General features: G+C 41.9%; 1 protein-coding gene across 1 annotated transcript; it reads left to right on the top strand.

Moving 5' to 3' along the window:
* Nucleotides 1-375: 375 nt before the first annotated feature.
* Nucleotides 376-16685, top strand: LOC138622593 (steroidogenic factor 1-like). The gene is made up of 7 exons (XM_069701476.1): nucleotides 376-425; nucleotides 2136-2254; nucleotides 2728-2869; nucleotides 3579-4240; nucleotides 12100-12219; nucleotides 13830-13977; nucleotides 16417-16685. The coding sequence occupies exons 1-7, from the start codon at nucleotides 404-406 to the stop codon at nucleotides 16668-16670; spliced, it is 1467 nt and encodes a 488-aa protein (XP_069557577.1). The 5' UTR covers nucleotides 376-403; the 3' UTR covers nucleotides 16671-16685.
* The last annotated feature ends 1966 nt before the right edge of the window (nucleotides 16686-18651 follow it).

Below are 18651 nucleotides of genomic sequence, written 5' to 3'. Positions count from 1 at the left end.
CCAATGGCCCCGCGAGGCAGCCCTAACTTCTGTGGATAAGCGGAGCGCAGTAAAGGGCGGAGCGGCGCTGCGGGAGTTTCACTCCGAGCTCTCTGACGGTCATCAGCACACACGTCCCGAACCAGCGGCCCCCCATCCAGGCTCCTTAAAAAAAAAAAAAAAAAAAAAAAAAAAAAAAAAAAGCAGCAGCCGTGTTGTATTGCATACTTCCGGATTTCTATCGGGCACCCCTCTTCTTCCTTTCTGGTTTTTTTTTTTTTTTTTTTTTTTTTTTTTTTTTTTTTTGAATTCCCCGTTTTGATTCGGTTCTCCTCGGCAGCCCATGAACGGCTGCAGACTCACCTGCACTCAGGTTTGACTTCTCTGGACGATCATCGGTGACCGGCGGCTGGCTGCTGCTCAGATGTTGGGAGACAAAGCTCACGGTAAGGACACGGACACTTTTTTTTTTCTTACACCGGCTCGTGGGCTTTTCCACAAGCCCGCGTGATCTTCGTAGATATGAATTATTGTCGAGTCGAGAAACCAAATTCAACCCAATACATCCAGGAAAAATATGGAAACTGCAGAAACTGCATGCACAACACCCCCAGAGATCCTTCACATGTTGGTTTGTATTATTTAAATTCAATTATTGGCCAAAAAGAAATGACAGAAATGTTTAAGAGCAAAACGAATTAGAATGAAATGATCCAAAACTTAAACTCAGAAAATCAGGTCTAGTTTTTTTTTTTTTTAATCAAATAAAATGTAAAACTTATCGTGCTATAAAGTGGTGAATTTTTAGGGATGAAAATTAAAAATAGGCTAAAATAATAAAAAAAGATTAAAAAAAATTATATAGTAGCAACAGAATGTCCTGAAAACTAAGAATTGCAGTAAATAAATAGGTTAATAAGGTAATTTAAGATAATAATAATAATAATAATAATAAGAAGAAGAAGAAGAAGAAATCTTTTTATTTTTTATTATGACGTGTTGCATGATAATATTGAATATCTGCACTGAAAATATTTCTCATCTCCGTGGACCGAAACACTAAAACGAGTCGAGCCGAGTCGAGCCGAGCCGAGCCGAGCCGAGCCGAACTCAACTACACAATAAGGAGCTGCTTTTAAATCATATTTAATCGCTATCTGCTAAACGCGCCGCTGGCTGATTTATCCACCGAGTCGTAATTCATTCGTTGTAATTCACGTGTCAGCGTGTCAGGTTGAATGAGTGAACATTATGGGATGTATTTCACGGTGGGAAACAGTTGGTTCTTCATTACATAGTGTTAAAAGACAGAGAAAAAAACCCATTCCTGTCGATATCAGCTGCCTTTTTATTTTATTTTATAGATGTCTATAACATTCTTTATGTCTGTATCAGCTTCATGTTTTTTTAACGGTCTGTGCAAATAATTCAAAAGTTATATGAAAAAAATATATATATTTCACATCAGTGTACATAATAATAACCTGTATTATCAATTCAGATGAATAAAGCCCATTTCAGACAATATTTAGAGCCACGCAATATTATTATCATTATTATTTTATGAAACAGGCTTTTAAATTGTGCAAAATGCATTCCTTTAATTTTAAATAGCTACATAATACATATAATGCAATTAAATATATGACAGCCTATAAATAATAAAGAAGATATAATTTCGATCAAATAAGTAGATAAATGAACTGGTATGTTTTATTACTGAAAGGTCTATGGGTAGCTATATTAAAATAAATAGGCTATAAGTGAAAGTTTTAAACGAATGTATTATTTTCTTTATTCATTATTAAATGTGAAACTCGAACAAAACAAAAAACAAATTGAAAAAAAAAATCGTTATTTTAAAGGGCTTTAAAATGAAAGAGAATTATACTTTAAGAAACAAAACGACGTGATATTATTATTATAATAGAAGAACATTTCCATCGTTTCGTTGCAAATATGGGCTTCTTTTTTTTTTTTTCTTATATATTTTCCTCTTCATCAATAACGACAAAAATAATTCTGCAAGTCGATATTCAGGCACTGAATGCGCCATTACTGGTGGGTGCGTGTGTGTGTGTGTGTGTGTGTGTGTGTGTGTGTGTGTGTGTGTGTGTGTGTGTGTGTGTGTGTGTGTGTGCGCGCGCGCCCGCCAGGTGTGACTCTGAAGGTTATGGAATACACGTATGACGATGACCTGGAAGAGCTGTGTCCTGTGTGCGGAGACAAAGTGTCCGGATACCACTACGGTCTGCTCACCTGCGAGAGCTGCAAGGTGACGTCACACCTCATCTCACACACACACACACACACACACACACACACACACACACACACACACACACACACACACACACACACACACACACACACGCACACACGCACGCACGCTGCTGCTGTTAATGAACCTTTAAACTGATCCAAGTATCAATCAAGTGATTTTCCAAACACTGGAAACTGATTTGTGATATAATTAATTATCTCATCAAATTGTTTAAAATTAAGTATAAAACTTAAGTTTGATTTAAACATAAATTTATCTCTATTCTAACTATATTTTATCTCGCGCAATATTCTGCATACACAACATTTAATTGTTATTGGCGCATCTTTGCGTGTTGAAACGGTTTTATTTTGTATTTTTTTTATCTTGACCTCTCCGCTGACTCGACAACGTGTCCCGTGTGTGTGTTTGTGCGTGTTTGTGTGTGTGTGTGTGTGTGTGTGTGTGCGCGCGCGCGTGTTCAGGGCTTCTTCAAGAGGACGGTGCAGAACAACAAGAGGTACACGTGCGCGGAGAACCAGGAGTGCAAAATAGACAAGACGCAGAGGAAGAGGTGTCCCTTCTGCCGCTTCCAGAAGTGCCTCAACGTCGGGATGCGGCTAGAAGGTACAGTCCACGCGCACGCGCACGCGCTCTCTGCAGCCGTTCATACTCTCTATAACTATTATTAGTGATAATGATAATATTAACAAGAATAATATTACTCTCACTTTCTGTGCCATTATTTTCGAAGTAAACCAAAACAAATTTGTATTTTTTTTTTTGCCATTTGTTTTTGTTTATTTATGATATTAAAGTTCCAGCAATAATTTTTTTTTTTTTTTATAATTGCCAATTTGTTTTCTTTTTGAATTTCCCTTATATATAATTATGTTCAGTTAAAAAGCCCCTTTAGATATCTTTTGATTTGTTGCTCTGCTGTCATGTGGTTTTCCTCACACACACACACACACACACACACACACACACACACACACACACACACACACACACACACACACACACACACACACACACACACACACACACACACACACACACACACACACACACACACACACACACACACTCGGGTTGGGATTAATTCCCAGACAGCAATGCAAAAAGGAAAGCACCTGCTTCCGTAGAGAGGACACATTCTTGACTTGCTGATAAAACCCCCGGAGCCTCCCGAGGGAAGGAAGAGAAGACTCCTCTCAGCCCCGAGGAAAAAATAAATAAGAAAAGAAAAAGAGAAGCTCCAACGTGTCCCGTTAGAAGAGAAACGAGTGATAGACGGTGTTAAATGTGTTCTCCACCTTTCTTGTCTCACCAGCGGTGCGAGCGGACCGCATGCGTGGGGGGAGGAACAAGTTCGGCCCCATGTACAAGCGGGACCGGGCCCTGAAGCAGCAGAAGAAGGCTTTGATACGATCCAACGGCTTCAAGCTGGAGAGCGCCGCCCCCCCGCCGACCTCCCCGCTGCAGAGCGACTACGGCTTCACCGGCACGCTGCACACGCTGCCCGCCATCTCCAAAAGCCTGCTCCCCTCCACGCCGAGCTCCATCACCCCCACGGACTACGAGGCCAACCTGTACGGCCCCCCGTCCCTGGGCATGGCCGTGCAGTCCCACGTGCCCCTCGCCGCCCAGTACCAGTACACGGCCTTCCCCGGCCGGGCCATCAAGGCCGAGTGTCCCGACTACACCAGCTCCCCGGAGTCGCTGAGCGGATACCCCCGATACGCAGACATGTACCCGTCGGCCTCGCCGCAGCCGCCCAGCCTGCCGCCGCTGGTGCTGGAGCTGCTGCGCTGCGACCCGGACGAGCTGGCGGTGCAGAACAAGATCGTGGCCCACCTGCAGCAGGAGCAGAGCGGCCGCGGGCGGCTCGACAAGCCCGGCACCACCTTCAGCCTCATGTGCCGCATGGCCGACCAGACGCTGTTCTCCATCGTGGAGTGGGCTCGGAGCTGCATCTTCTTCAAGGAGCTGAGGGTGAGTAGGCGACCCTTCATCCCGACACGAGCACGAGCACGAGCTCCAAAAAACAACAACAACAACAACAACAACAACTTCTAAACGTGTTCGGACTATTTCGCACATTTTTAGGACCAAAAAAAACAAACAAATTCTCGCACATCCACTAAATAAAACCCAAAACAATAATTGATAACCGTTATGAAGAAAACATATTCTTCCTCCGGTTTATAAAAAGTCTCTTGACAAACTTCTGACTCTTTTTCAGGACGATGTTGTGGCATTAAAACAAAGTTCTTGCACACAGAGCTGCACATCCAAGAAAAAAAACAAGAAAACAAGAATTATGAACAGCCGTCATTAAGAAAACACTGACTGTGCCTCCGCACTGATTATACAACAATCTTTTATCATTTAAAAGCACGATTTATTCCTTGAATTCCTCCTTTTTATTTTCCTTTTCAGAAAAGTACAAATCAAACATACTTCACTCTACTTTTTAAAAAGTTGACTTGTTTTATTAAAAAAAAAAAAAAAAAAAGTTATGTGTCATCGACTGCAGCTGATATTTTATATATAAAAAAAAGAAATAAAACGTTAATAGCTGAAAGCTTCTTACAAGGACAGGTGCTTTTGTACTTTTTTTTCCCCCTAAGAAAGATCAAAATAACGAGAAGCTGGTTAGGTAAGATGGGCTTTTGTTGAAAAAAGGAACAAGAAGTTGTTCTGATGATGAGGTGACATTTTTTTGTTTTTTTTTGTTGAAAGTTTGAAGTAGATGAATGCAATCAGATGTGATGACTCACTTCAGCCCACATCAGGAGCTCCAACCACAGCTGGAAACTACTCCAGCCACTTAATATCGATGATTAATATGATTTTATATTCATCAAGTGTTTAAATAATGGATTAATCCAACACATCATGGTAATAACTGTGTGTGTGTGGGAGGTGGGGGGGGGCGAAGAGATAAGGTCTGCTTATTGTGATTTTTCTCGAGTAAAAAACAGCCATACTTATATTAAAATTACTGTTTCATAGTCTGCTGCATCGTAACTATTTCACACACACACACACACACACACACACACACACACACACACACACACACACACACACACACACACACACACACACACACACACACACACACACACACACACACACACACACACACACACACACACACACACACACACCTGCAGACATGTTTGTACTTCCTGCCTTGTTTCTGGTCTCGATAATCTTTTACTGTGACCGAAACTTTAATGTCACGGATCGAAATAAATAAATAAATAAATAAAGTCGCAGGAACTGAGCGAGGAAACGAAGTCTTTCAGTGGTGACATTTGTAAGCCTTGTAAGGGGAATTCTTTCCTCTGAGCTGAGCGGGGGCTGATCAGACCGCACGCACGCACGCACGCACGCGCATACATGTTTTTGCTGCCTCGTGGGGACACCTGACCAGGAGGTCACCTTCTGCGGTGACACGATTTCCCATTGCTCCGAAGGCGTTCAGGTCTAAAGTCCCCACCAGGATAGAAATACAAGCACACACACACACACACACACACACATGTTTTTGCTACCTCGTGGGGACACCTGGCAAGGAAGTGACCTACAAGGACCTCACTTTGTAAGGTGACAGGAGTCCCATCGGTGGTGTGCGTTCAGGTCTAAAGTCCCCACCAGGATAGAAATACAAGAACACACACGCACACACACACACGCACACACACACACACACACACACACACACACACACACACACACTGGAAGAATAATGATTGGACATACATCAGTGTCTCGATCAATCATCGCCGGCACTGTGATTGTCTTTGTGATCTGTTCGCGCGCGCACGAAGTCAAATTGAAATGAATACACTCGTCGCGATTTAACTGTGCTGCTGACAATATGGCCGAACACGTGAAAATGGAGGATTGTAATTCTCTCCTGACAAATCAAAAACGACGACAAGCAGCAAGCAGGAAGATATCTTCCTCTTCCTCCTCCTCCTCCTCTTCCTCGTCCTCCTCTTCCTCTTTCTACTAGTCCTGATATGATCCATCTGGGCCGACAAACTAAGCGCGTGTCAGCGAGCCGCGGTCGGACCTGATCGGACCGGTTTGGATTCGGTGAGATTGTCTCGGTGTCATCTCGTCAAATAAGTTCTTTTATTTCCTCCGATACAGTCGGAGCAGCGCGGCTCCTTTTTCCTGCCTCGCACTAAATCACACCCCCCCCCACCTCCTCGTCCTCCTCGTCCTCCCCCCCGATCCCGGACCGCTGCATGCAGGCCCGGTCGGTCTGGGAGCTGCAACAGTTACTCCGAATCAGCTTCGACCCATATTTAGTCAGAGCCGGACGACATGTCGATGTTTCAGATTCCTGCTCGTCTGAAGCTTTCGTTGGATTTCTTGATGTTTGGATTCCCCCCAAAAAAAGAAAAGAAAAGGTGCAACAGAGTGAAGCAGATTCGGAGAAACTTTCAGCCTCTTTTGGTTTGTTCACCAAACAAACAAACAAACAAAAAGAACAAAACAACAACAAAAACAAACAACAAAAACAACAACCTTGCTTGACCAACGTTTCAGGAGTTCAATGCTCATTTTAATGACATGCAACGAAGACAACACCCACACCCTGGTGTTTCTCTGGATAACTCACTTTATGAATGTTATTGGTAGAATTAATGAAAACTCAACCAGTCTGCAAAATTTGCCAAAATTCCCACAATTTTGTCCTCAATCAATTCGCTCAACTAAAATTGTTCTGAAAGTACAAAAGAGAACCTTTCTGAATAAAACTTTTGATTCATCAACACATATAAATCTCTCCTACGTCTCATCATCAAAACAAACCGCTTGTCATTTGATGGGAAAGAAACGGACGAAACAGGAAGTGAGGGAGTTTATGGGAAATGTGGATTTACGACGAGCATCAGGCTGAAGACATTTATGAAAACTGAAATATTTCCAGCCATTTTTGTGACATGCAGCATATTTATTATCACAGGAAGTTGGTTGCATGTGACTCTTATCTTCATTAACTAGTTGTTACATTTTTTTTTTGCAATTCCCCAAAATTTTTGCGTAAATAAATTTCATAAAACTCCACCAATTGCATCACAGACATTTATAAATAGCTGCTAAATAAAATTCCATTCAAATCGCAACAATCACAAAAAAAATTAAATAAACTTAGTTATGAAACATAAAATGTTGTAATAAAAATCCATTCCCAGTTTTCTAAAAGCGAATTTCACTTCTATCACTCAGAAACGTTTGTGTAAATAGAATTTTAAAATAAATGTATGAAAACTGAAATATTTCCAGCCATTTCTGTGATATGCAGCATGTTTATTATGATGTGACTCTTAGTGCTTCAAAAAAAAAGTTCTCACAATTTTTTGCCAATTCCAAAAACTTTTAACACAAAAAAAAAATGAGATAAACTCCATCTATTGCGTCACAGATATTTATAAATAGCTGCACAAATTTTTTTTAGCATTAAAATTGAATCAATCACCAAAAAACTTAAACAAATTTAGTTCTGATATATAACATGTTGTAATAAACATGGATGAATTCTGCCGTCACGGTTTGTTGAATAAAATGAACTTGCAGCTGATTTTTTTTATAATATTCAAAATCAGTGTTGCTTCTTTTTTGTGTGTTTTTTGTTTTGTTTTGTTACTTTTGTACTTTTCTCAGAAACAAAGATCTCTTTGTGATGACGGTGAAATTCGTCGCATCGTCTCACACCAACACAACAAGGTATCTTTACTTGGCTGAAACGTGGGAGAGAAGCACGCAGGCTGTTTTCATTATCAACCGACACACATTTTAATAACACGTTATGATTAATACGCTGAATATTTAAAGTAGTGATTTGTGATATGTTGTTAATCCTCGGTAAGTTTTACGAAGGACGGAAACGTTACGTATGAAACTTGAACACGTGACCTTAGTTGACCTTTTTTTTTTTTTTTTTTTTTTTTTTTTAACATTACTTTGGATAAATCATCGTTGATTTTTGCTTTTCTGACGGACGCAAACTGGTTTGTTCAGCCGCTCTGAAAGGGGCGGGCCAATCGGTGACTTGTGGGCGTGGCTAACTTGCAGTGACGTCGAAGTCGTGCGTGTGTTTTGATTGGTCGAGCCGGATGTTGCGGCGACGCTAGCAAATATCGAGGAATTTGAAGCCGAGCGTCGAACGCTGCTCACGTCGGGGGAGGGGCTCGATGATGATTGGTTTAAAGATTTCACAGTTTCTTAATCAGCTTCTTACACATTTTGATGCGAGTGGGTTCAGAATAATATAAAGAAAAAAAAACTATCGTGGCTCCACGATTTAAGAAAAAGGTATCTTTTGGTTTTTTTTATCTTTTGAACGTGACAAGAATCCATCCTGTCGTCTTATAACTGTACGTAACGTCATTTCTAGTAAATTCGAGGACTAAACTATCGATCCAGTCAACAATATAACATTTAAAATTGCCGTTTCAGTTGTCATAGTAACCGAGCGATTTCTTTGCATTCGTTGCACAATTAAAAATCTCTATAAACCAAATTTCATTTAGTTTTTTCCTGCAGAGATTTTCCGTCTCTTTTTAAGCATCGTTTGTAGGCGGCGGACCGAAATGTGAAAAGCAGTTTGTGTTTTGTGAGGTTTCCTCTCCGAGCCTCGTTCTGCCTCCTCGGAGCTCTTTCAGACACGTCTGATGCATTTCTGTTGACAGCCGGACCGTTTTATTTCTTTTTTTTCTGTCCGGCGGACAGCCGACATGGGCAGTAAGAACAAAAGCTGTGCATATTTCTTTCTTTTTTTATTTTTTATCCTAAGAAAGCCTCCCCGGGCTGAAAGAGCGGTTTCCCTGAGCCGGATAATTACATTCCACGCAGACGATAACGGGGGAATGTCGGCTCTCCGCCGCAGCTCGCCGCTCGCCGACATTGTTATTAAGTTGTTGGCAGAATTGAAGCTATTGATTGCGAGTGGTCCCCCCCCCTCCCCCTTCCTCACACCTCTCCCCCCCCAGAGGTGGCTTTTGTCGCATCTTGACCTTCCATTCAACCTGTTGCTGCGTGGAAGATATTGAACGTCGTGAACAGTTGCTGTGATGGAGACGAGCAACGCGTCCGACGAGAGTCTAAAACAGTTGTAACATATTTATTCTTGGTTACAAATTACAGAAACGCCGTGTGACGTCTTTAATCGGCCTGAATATTACATGTTATTTATTCGATATTATTCGAGCAGATAAGCTGCGGAGCTGCTGGATGTTTTTTTTTTGTTGCATGTCGTATCTCGCGTTTTTGACGTCAACGGACTGTTTGGTCGATGAGAAAACGGTTCTAACGTGAATCTCAGCAGTTCACAATGTAACAGCTGATCGGAGATGTCGGGTGGAACCACAATGCGCACACGTAAAAAGTATGTAGACGTAGCTTTGTTGCCATGAACTGCAATACCAGCGAGTGCCACTAGAGGTCGGCTCCAAAAAGCCTCCGGCTCCATAGACTCCCATTCAACTCCTCTCATCAAATCCAAAGTGAATAAAATGCGTCCATCAGTTATCTCGGTGTTGTTAGCTAAAGTCACTCCTTCTTCTTAGTTTTCTGGAGGTCCATCTGAAAATAATCCCTCATTCATTAGAAAAGAAGATTCAAGAAGACCTGTTTTTGGGGGCGTGTCTCGAGGCTTCATAACGGCCGTTCACAAACCGACGGGTGACGTCACGTCGTCGACGCGTCCCAGTAGGGAATTACAGGTGTATTAACGGCGGCGGCATCAACACACCTGTGGTTTCCGTACTGTGGCGGGTCAACGGAGGATTTATTTATTTATTTTCATTCTGACGCAATTAATAAGTTTTCTGGTTCTAAAGGTCAACACGTGCCGAAACTCAAAAACTTAAAAAAATAAAACGCTAAAAAAAGAAAGCTAACAAACAAACTTAAAAATGATGGAAAACCTTGTTGTCGTTGACTGACAGCTGGCTGTGTAATAAAATGTGACACTCAACAGTACGAACGGACGCTTTGAACTCGTCTCCGAACATCCTTTTTTTTTCTTCTTGGGCTGCGGCCGAGTGTCCGACTTATCCTGGAGAGGAAGCAGCAGCAGGTCGCGGAGACCTCTCTCTTCCTTTAACCCCTTCCTTTATCACCACACACACACACACACACACACACACACACACACACACACACACACACACACACACACACACACACACACACACACACACACACACACACACACACACACACACACACACAGATGAGTGTGTGGCTGCTGAGATTGGACCCTTGACTGATATATAGTTTCATTCAGATGGATGGTAACTCTGTCAGCTGTGTGTCAGACCGACAAGTGTGTGTGAGTGTGTGTGTGTGTGTGTGTGTGTGTGTGTGTGTGTGTGTGTGTGTGTGTGTGTGTGTGTGTGTGTGTGTGTGTGTGTGTGTGTGTGTGTGTGAGTGTGTGAGTGTGCGTGTGCCTATTAGCAGTTGAATTACTGACCGACTTGTCCTTCAGTTTGCAGACGATATTGGAGCAAGAAAAAGGGGGTGGTAGTGGTGTGTGTGTGTGTGAGTGTGTGTGTGTGTGTGTGTGTGTGTGTGTGTGTGTGTGTTGTGTATGTGTGGGGGGCTCAATCTGACAACACACACATACAGAGCAGAGCAGATGTGACTGGGGAAGGTGGGGGTGTGCGTGAGAGGTGAGCAGGTTTCAGGATGATGCTCGTAAATACAAAAACACACACACACACACACACACACACACACACACACACACACACACACACACACACACACACACACACACACACACACACACACACACACACACACACACACACACACACACACACACACACACTACCTTTCAGTCCCTCTCGGAAACCTTGCGATCATAATAATTCAAACAATCGCCGCCATATTTGCGGGCGCTTGCAATTCTTCTTTTAAATTCCTGTGATTTTTTTTCTGCCAAAAAAAATGTTGTCAGCAAGAATCTGTGCTAAAAGTTTTCAACATAAAGTCAACAAAACTCACTTTTATTACAAAAAAATAACTGGTTTACAATCAGAAAGGCTCTGCTCCTGTTTTCCGGAGGAAACCGGAACGATGTGAATAATGTTTCCAATTAAATGCACTTTGTTTTTGTGCATACTGTCGGTCGACGTGTTGAATGAACATGAATTAAACAGCATCTAAAGCTCTTATTTTGAAAAGCTGATGTGTTGTTTCTATATTAAGGCTGTCTGTTCTGAAAAGATACTTGTAGGTGTGATGTGCAGCATGATTATTATCAAAGGAAGTGATCACATATTTACTCCTTTATTAGGTAAGGCTTAAATCACATTTTTCTTTTCCGCAATTTTACCGCAAAAAAAACCCCTCACTGAAAACGCTGCAATTTTGAAGAAAATCTGCTGCAAAAATCAAACCTTTTTGACAGCAAGATTAGAAACACCTTTTATAGCCGTGTGGGTTTACACACCGAGATGCCTTCACACACCACGACAACACAACACGGCGCGTTGAGTCGTACGAGATCCAATCGAAAAAATACTTTTCAAAATAAAAGAGGGTATCGATTTCCTCCGTGAGACTATTTACATCTGTCAGAGGATCAATTGGGACTTTCAGGGTTTTAAAGAACAAAGAGAAGAAAAGACTCCACAGTACATATGAACACATCAGAGAAGCCTCGCTTTTCTCTTTGTTTATCGGTCTTTTCTCTTTCTCCCTGTCTGACTGTCTGTCTGACTGTCTGTCTGTCTGACTGTCTGTCTGTCTGTCTGTCTGACTGTCTGTCTGTCTGACTGTCTGTCTGTCTGTCTGTCTGACTGTCTGTCTGTCTGAAGGTGGGAGATCAAATGAAGCTGCTCCACAACTGCTGGTCGGAGCTCCTGGTGCTCGATCACATTTTCAGACAAGTGCAACACGGAAAGGAGGACAGCATACTGCTGGTGACCGGCCAGGAGGTAACGACACCCCCCCCCCCCGTCAACCCACCCCCCTCACACACACACACACACACACACACACACGACTTCCCCTTCACCCACGCTTCATTCACAATGTGCTTCAAACCAAAACTAAATTCAAAAACTAAATCAACACAGGATGTGCTCCTTTTTTTTTCTATTTTTTTTTGCACGGCTGCTTCTAATTTTTCCCCCCCGAAGTCACAGACGGTTTCACATTTGGTTATTTTTTTCACCCCAAAAAATAACCAGAGCTCACGTCTCATCCTGAAGTGTGTGTTTGTCTTATCAGCGCCTCAAACAGATGAAAGTGAAATTCTTTTAAAGCGGCTCTGTGAGGCAGAGTGACCCACAACTCTGGAATGCACTTTTTTTTTTTTTAAAGGAAGGTTTCATGTGCAAAAACGTGCACAAAATCCGATGTTTACTACGCGGCTGCAGCTGATGAGGCGATGATGAAGCACCAGATGAGCAAATCAGTCTCTCAGATAAAGCTGCTCAAATGGTACGAAAGAGCAGACGATGATTTAACGGCATAATGTACGTTTTATTGTCCAGTTCAGTTAGGGCGGGGCTAAATGGAGAAACTCCAATATCACAATATTTTTGCACCGAATACCTCAATGTCCACGTTGGACACTTTTTCACAAAATACAAGGAGATTTCTGATAAATAAACACCAGTAATGAGGATATAATGAGTCTTTAAAACCACGACACTTACGCCGTATCCCGATATTACGACATCGAAAATCGGAGACGATATCTCGTCTCATATCACCGCATAATAAAACATCAATATATCGCTCAGTCCTATTTTAAACTGGCTGATTGTGGACTTCTGGCTGAAGCCTCCAGAGCTGCAGGGGTCAAAGAACTAAGTTTAGTTTGTGAAATTTCAAGGAGGAAGCGCTTTATCAGATTAAAGATGCTGCCGCTTCATTTCAAATCCAAATGTCACATCTAATGTGAGAAATGTACGTTGACCAACACGCAAAATATATTAGATTAATAATAAGGGCTTTGAAATTGTAGAGTTGAAAGGAATAGAAGGTCCGAGGTGGTCGGAGGGATCAAACACCTAAAAGAGTCCCTGTGGATTTATATGAAGTCAAGCTGCACGATGTAACTTTGTACATAACATGACTTATTTTAGTCCAAACTATGACCTTTTCACAAACCCAATCAATACATCCACATTGTAAGTTACTCAAATCGACTTTTTTCCTTTAAAAGATTTATGTTTTGACGTTTTTCATAGTGAGAATGTGAGAGACTATAATTGAAGTATAAAATATATGATCATATCATCTGCAAATAATATCAGTGTGAATGTTTTGGAAGTGTCATATATATAATTGAAGTATTAAATATATGATCATATCATCTGCAAATAATATCAGTGTGAATGTCTTGAAAGCCTTTCGTATAAGTTATGTACAAAATAAACAATAGTGGGCCGAACATTGAACCTTGGGGAACCCCGTAAGTAACCGCCACTGACTGTGAGGTAAAATTATTCCTTTCAATGTAAGAAGACAGAAAGAAAACAGCAGCGTCTGGTGAATATGAAGCGCTACGTAGGAACTAACCGGCCGGTGTCTGCAGGTGGAGCTGACGTCCATTCTGTCCCAAGCCGAGGCGACTCTGTCCAGCCTGATCCAGAGGGGTCAGGAGCTGGCGGTGAGGCTGCGGGTGCTGCAGGTCGACCGCCGAGAGATCGCCTGCCTGAAGTTCCTCCTGCTGTTCAACCCCAGTGAGTGTTTGTGTGTCATCGCTGCAGAAAGCTAAAAAAAAAAACTATATATATATCTATATAGTTTTAAGAAAAAAAGAGTTGTAAGCATTTCCTTGTATTCCGACTCACGTGGATGTTTTCCACAAGCTAGCATCAAGTCAGTCGGGCTACAACAGCTGAAAAACAGGTCAAATATTTCACGTAAGATGTGTCCTCTTCTAAATATAAGTAGTTCAGGTGCAGTGAGAGCGATCGATTTCTGCAGATGAACGTGTTTTAAAAGGCCTGAACTCACGCCGACCTGCACGCCATGTGTTTTCCAGCAGGATTTTTCTGCTCCGCCATACTGATGCTGTCTCTTCTCTGGATTTTCAAATAACAACACTGACATCTCTAAAAGAAAAAAAAAAGAAAAGAAAATGTCACAATTGCAGATAATCTGCAGCACCTATTTATCTATAAGTGTTTTCCAAAACAGGCATTTTTCTCTTCTCCGATAAATTGACTTAATTAAATTTTCGGGGGCTGACAAAAGCCGGCATTCACAAAGACGTCCTCGTCCCATTGTCCACTAATGGCATTCAAAACGAAGCGTAATGGATTGGGTCTATCACTCGATAGCGGGGGCCGACATTCATGTAGCGGCTTGTGCAGATGGAGAGAGCGGAGACGTGGCTTGCCTAGATTCCCAGAAGTGTTTGCTGTTTAGCGCTGGCGGAGCAGGGGAACAAAGAGCTTTTGAACGGGGAGAGCACTTGTCGGAGGCAGAAAATATTTGCCGTCTTTGCTAGCGGCTTCTTGTTTTTTTGTTGTTTTTTTTTGCTCTTGCTCTGCCTCATCTTCAGAGTCAGGTTTGTCGGGGGGTAATTTAATTGCCCTTAAGCAGTTTGAAAAGATGATTCAGAACATTGATTCAAAACATTTAATTACTGCGTGAATGGATTCTACAAGACGGGCTCAGCTGACACTGAATGCCGGGTCCACCGCAGGGCTCGGGCTACTGTCTCACACACACACACACACACACACACACACACACACACACACACACACACACACACACACACACACACACACACACACACACACACACACACACACACACACACACACACATTCAACCACCCACACTCCTCGCAATCACCTACCTTTCATACATAAAGTACAGATACAGCACACATTGTGCCGGCTGAAGCTCCGGTAGTTAAGAGTTTATATCCGTAAAATGAGGCTGCAAATATCATTCAAACGGATTCATTTCTCCGCTCTGATGTTTCTAAATACAACTTTTATTGTTGACTTATAAAAAGACAAACATACTCGAGCGAACTGAAGGACTGTTTCTGACTGAAAATGGCCATTTTTTTTTAATTTTTTCCGGATGAGCTTTTCTTTATAAACCTACACAAAATTTTTAACCAAAATAATAATAATAAAAAAAGAACTTACTGGCCTTTTTCCAGAACATCTCACGGCCCCTCGTTGGTTCAGTAGTCGTGGTCAGCCGTCAAAAAGAGACCTTAAAAATAAAACTGAGATGAAAGCTCAAAAACCCAAAGAAAGAGATTATTTTGTGGTAAATCCTGTTAAATTTCATAGGATTGTCATGCAAATATCAGTCCAACACCAGCTTCCAATAAAAAAATTAAAAAAAGCTTCTTTTTCTATGAATGCAAAACTTATTGTGATATTTAGATGTAATTTTTCCCCCATAGACCAAACCACATTCATATTTTGTGGAATTTAAGAACACGCATCAAAAGCAGGTTGTCAAGAAATACAATATAGGACTGAGAAATGAGTGAGATGGGTGCACCATCTTGTGTTTTATCTTTTCCTAAGACGTGTATCTACGATCCAGTTTTACCATTTTACACTTTATCGCTACTTAGCTAGCTTTAAGTTGGGAAAAAAGACGAAAAAAGTCAAAGCTCAATAGTCAATACTCATTTCATCCAGATTTTAGCCGGATATATTTGGAAAGTGTTGCATCCCTCAGTTGAATTCAAAGTGAAGTTCAGAGGGTTTGAACAACGTTGGGATGCACATGAGAAAATCGCAATCTTGAGATCGCAATAATTAACGCAAATTCAAGCAAATGCCACGATCCCCTCAACAGAAGCGGCGCTGAAAGTATTACTGCATGAAGTAGTCTCGTCTTTAGTAGCAAAACTAACTTCTCATTTACAATCAGTTCGGTTCTCCTCTCATCACCGAAGCAAACTCGAACGAGCAGAAAACTTGGAAGTGTTTACGGAAATAAAAGATTGAAACTAAAATATTTTCGTGATTGTTATCACAGGAATTGATTTCAAATGATTGTGTCAAACGATCGAAATTTTTAAAGAAAATCCACCGCAAAATCAAAAAATCTTTAGATTTTTGTCTTGTTAAATGACCTCCTCGCTGGCTCCGCCCCCTTAACTCCGCCCCCTCTGTTCCCTCCTCTGCGTGCAGACGTGAAGCTCCTGGAGAACCAGGCGTTCGTGGAGGGCGTGCAGGAGCAGGTGAACGGCGCCCTGCTGGAGTACACCATGTCCACCTACCCGCAGTTCCAGGAGAAGTTCAGCCAGCTGGTGATGCGGCTGCCGGAGCTGCGCTCCCTCAGCACGCAGGCCGAGGACTACCTGTGCTACATGCACCTGAGCGGCGAGGTGCCCTGCAACAACCTGCTCATCGAGATGCTGCACGCCAAGAGGGCGTGCGTGTGAATGGAGGGGGGCGGGGGGGGGGAGGCGGTGGGAGGAGGCGGAGCCACGTGCTGTTTGTTTTAGGGTGAGACTGTATGTGTGTGTGTGTGTGGAAGAGAAAAAGTGCGAGTGAGATAAGATAAGACAGCTTCACACTGAATTATTACAACAACAAAAAAAAAAAGAAAAAAAAAAAGAAGAAAAACTCTCCGTCTGCACTCGAGCTAGTTTGGAGAATTTCTTTCTTTTTTTTTTTTATGTTAATGTTTTCATATCCTACAGAGCTACATTAATGTGACCTTTATAAACTGGATTTTCTACCCTGTTTTCAAAGCATCTGAAATGAAGCCTGTCGAGCTGCATCACATCCTGTTCGACCGAAACACGACAACGCGAATCCGACGTCCCGCACACACACACACACACACACACACGCACACGCACACGCACACACACACACACACACACACACACACACACACACACACACACACACACACACACACACACACACAAAAGATCTTCTACATTCCTCAGAGTCCATGTGAATGTCATATATCACGACAAAAAATACGGTTCCCGATGCCACTCGGGTCTTTTATTGTGAAATTTGGTGCTGGGGGGTAGGGAGAGGGGGGGGGGGCATCACATGGCAGGATGGGACTATCTGCAGGGTGCACTTTTTACAAAAGATTTTGTAGCCTCTTTTCAGAGATCCAATTTGATCCCGGCGTCAGATCCTCCATCTTTTATTTTATTTTTTGAAAGAGCTCGTATCGCTGTTCTTTTTTTTTTTTTTTTTTTTTTTTTTGTCTCCGGCACCGAAACATGAAAAAAAAAAAATCTCTGTGAAGTTATGTTTTGAATCTATTTAGATGTTAATATATATCAAAAAAGCAAAACAGACTTGTTAAAAGAAAAAAGAAAACACATTCTTATCCGGTTGTTCATCAAACGACAAAACAAGAAAAATGAAAAGGACACAGAAGAAGAAGAAGAAGAAGAAGAAGAAGAAGAAGAAGAAGAAGAAGAAGAAAGAGAGAGGAGGCAGACAAAAGGAGATTTAAAAAATATATGAGAAAGAGTAAAAACAGCAATGCTTTGTGGGAGAAAAAAAATGAAGTGGAAGCCAGAGAGAGAGGAAATAAAATAGACACATCGATGTGCAAATGGTAACAGAGATAAATAACAACGAGAAGTAAACATGTGGAAAGCGAAAGGAAGTACGTGTCCTTCGGTTTTTTCTTCGCCCGCCGACACGTTTCTTTTTGTTTGTATTTATTGACGAGGATCAGCGTTCCCCGAGTGAACGAACGCTGCGTCACTTTTCAACACGGCGGGCCGACTCGTCTCGGAGGATTATTTTTTTTAGCATTACGTGAAAGACAGTTTCTATAAATTATATTTTAAAAAGAATGAAGGCGTACGTAAAACAATCCCCAAACCCAACAATCTCTGCCGGGTTCCTACATAAAATCTTCACAACTCAATTTTCCTGCTTTTTTATTCTAAAATAAAGCAGATTTTCCTCGCTGCCGGGGTCTATTTTCAGCGGCGGATTCATGGAGATGATTGGTCGACAGATCACGAGAACGACAACGCAGGAGCACAAAACCCGAACTCCTAAAAAAGAATCTGGGATTCTGTTGATGCAAAATCTAAGTTTAAGATTTTAAGCTCCACCCCCTTTTAGCTCTGTTCTACCACTACCCAGCAGAGGGCGCTCCTAAACGAGGGGGCGGGGCCACGGGACGGGTCGCGGGATTGGGCCTTTATCAGTCCCTTCAGGAAATTGCAACTCTGCAATATTTGCGGGAGCTCGCGATTTTTCTGCAAATTTATTTTATTATCAGGGTAATGCTTAAAAAACTAAACAAAAAAAACAAAACAAAACAAAACAAACAAAAAAAACAACAAAAAAAATCGCATTTTTCTTTCTCAGCTTGCAATTTATTCTCAAATTCACGCAATTTTTTACGCAAAGAAATTCACTTAAAACTCC

The sequence above is a fragment of the Brachyistius frenatus genome, unplaced genomic scaffold (assembly GCF_029030835.1).
Source record: "Brachyistius frenatus isolate BFR_SWC_R1_liver_20210118 unplaced genomic scaffold, ASM2903083v1 Contig_37, whole genome shotgun sequence".
Lineage (NCBI taxonomy): Eukaryota > Metazoa > Chordata > Actinopteri > Embiotocidae > Brachyistius > Brachyistius frenatus.
Note: the sequence above shows the minus strand (reverse complement) of the source record. Positions and strands in the feature narration are given on the sequence as shown.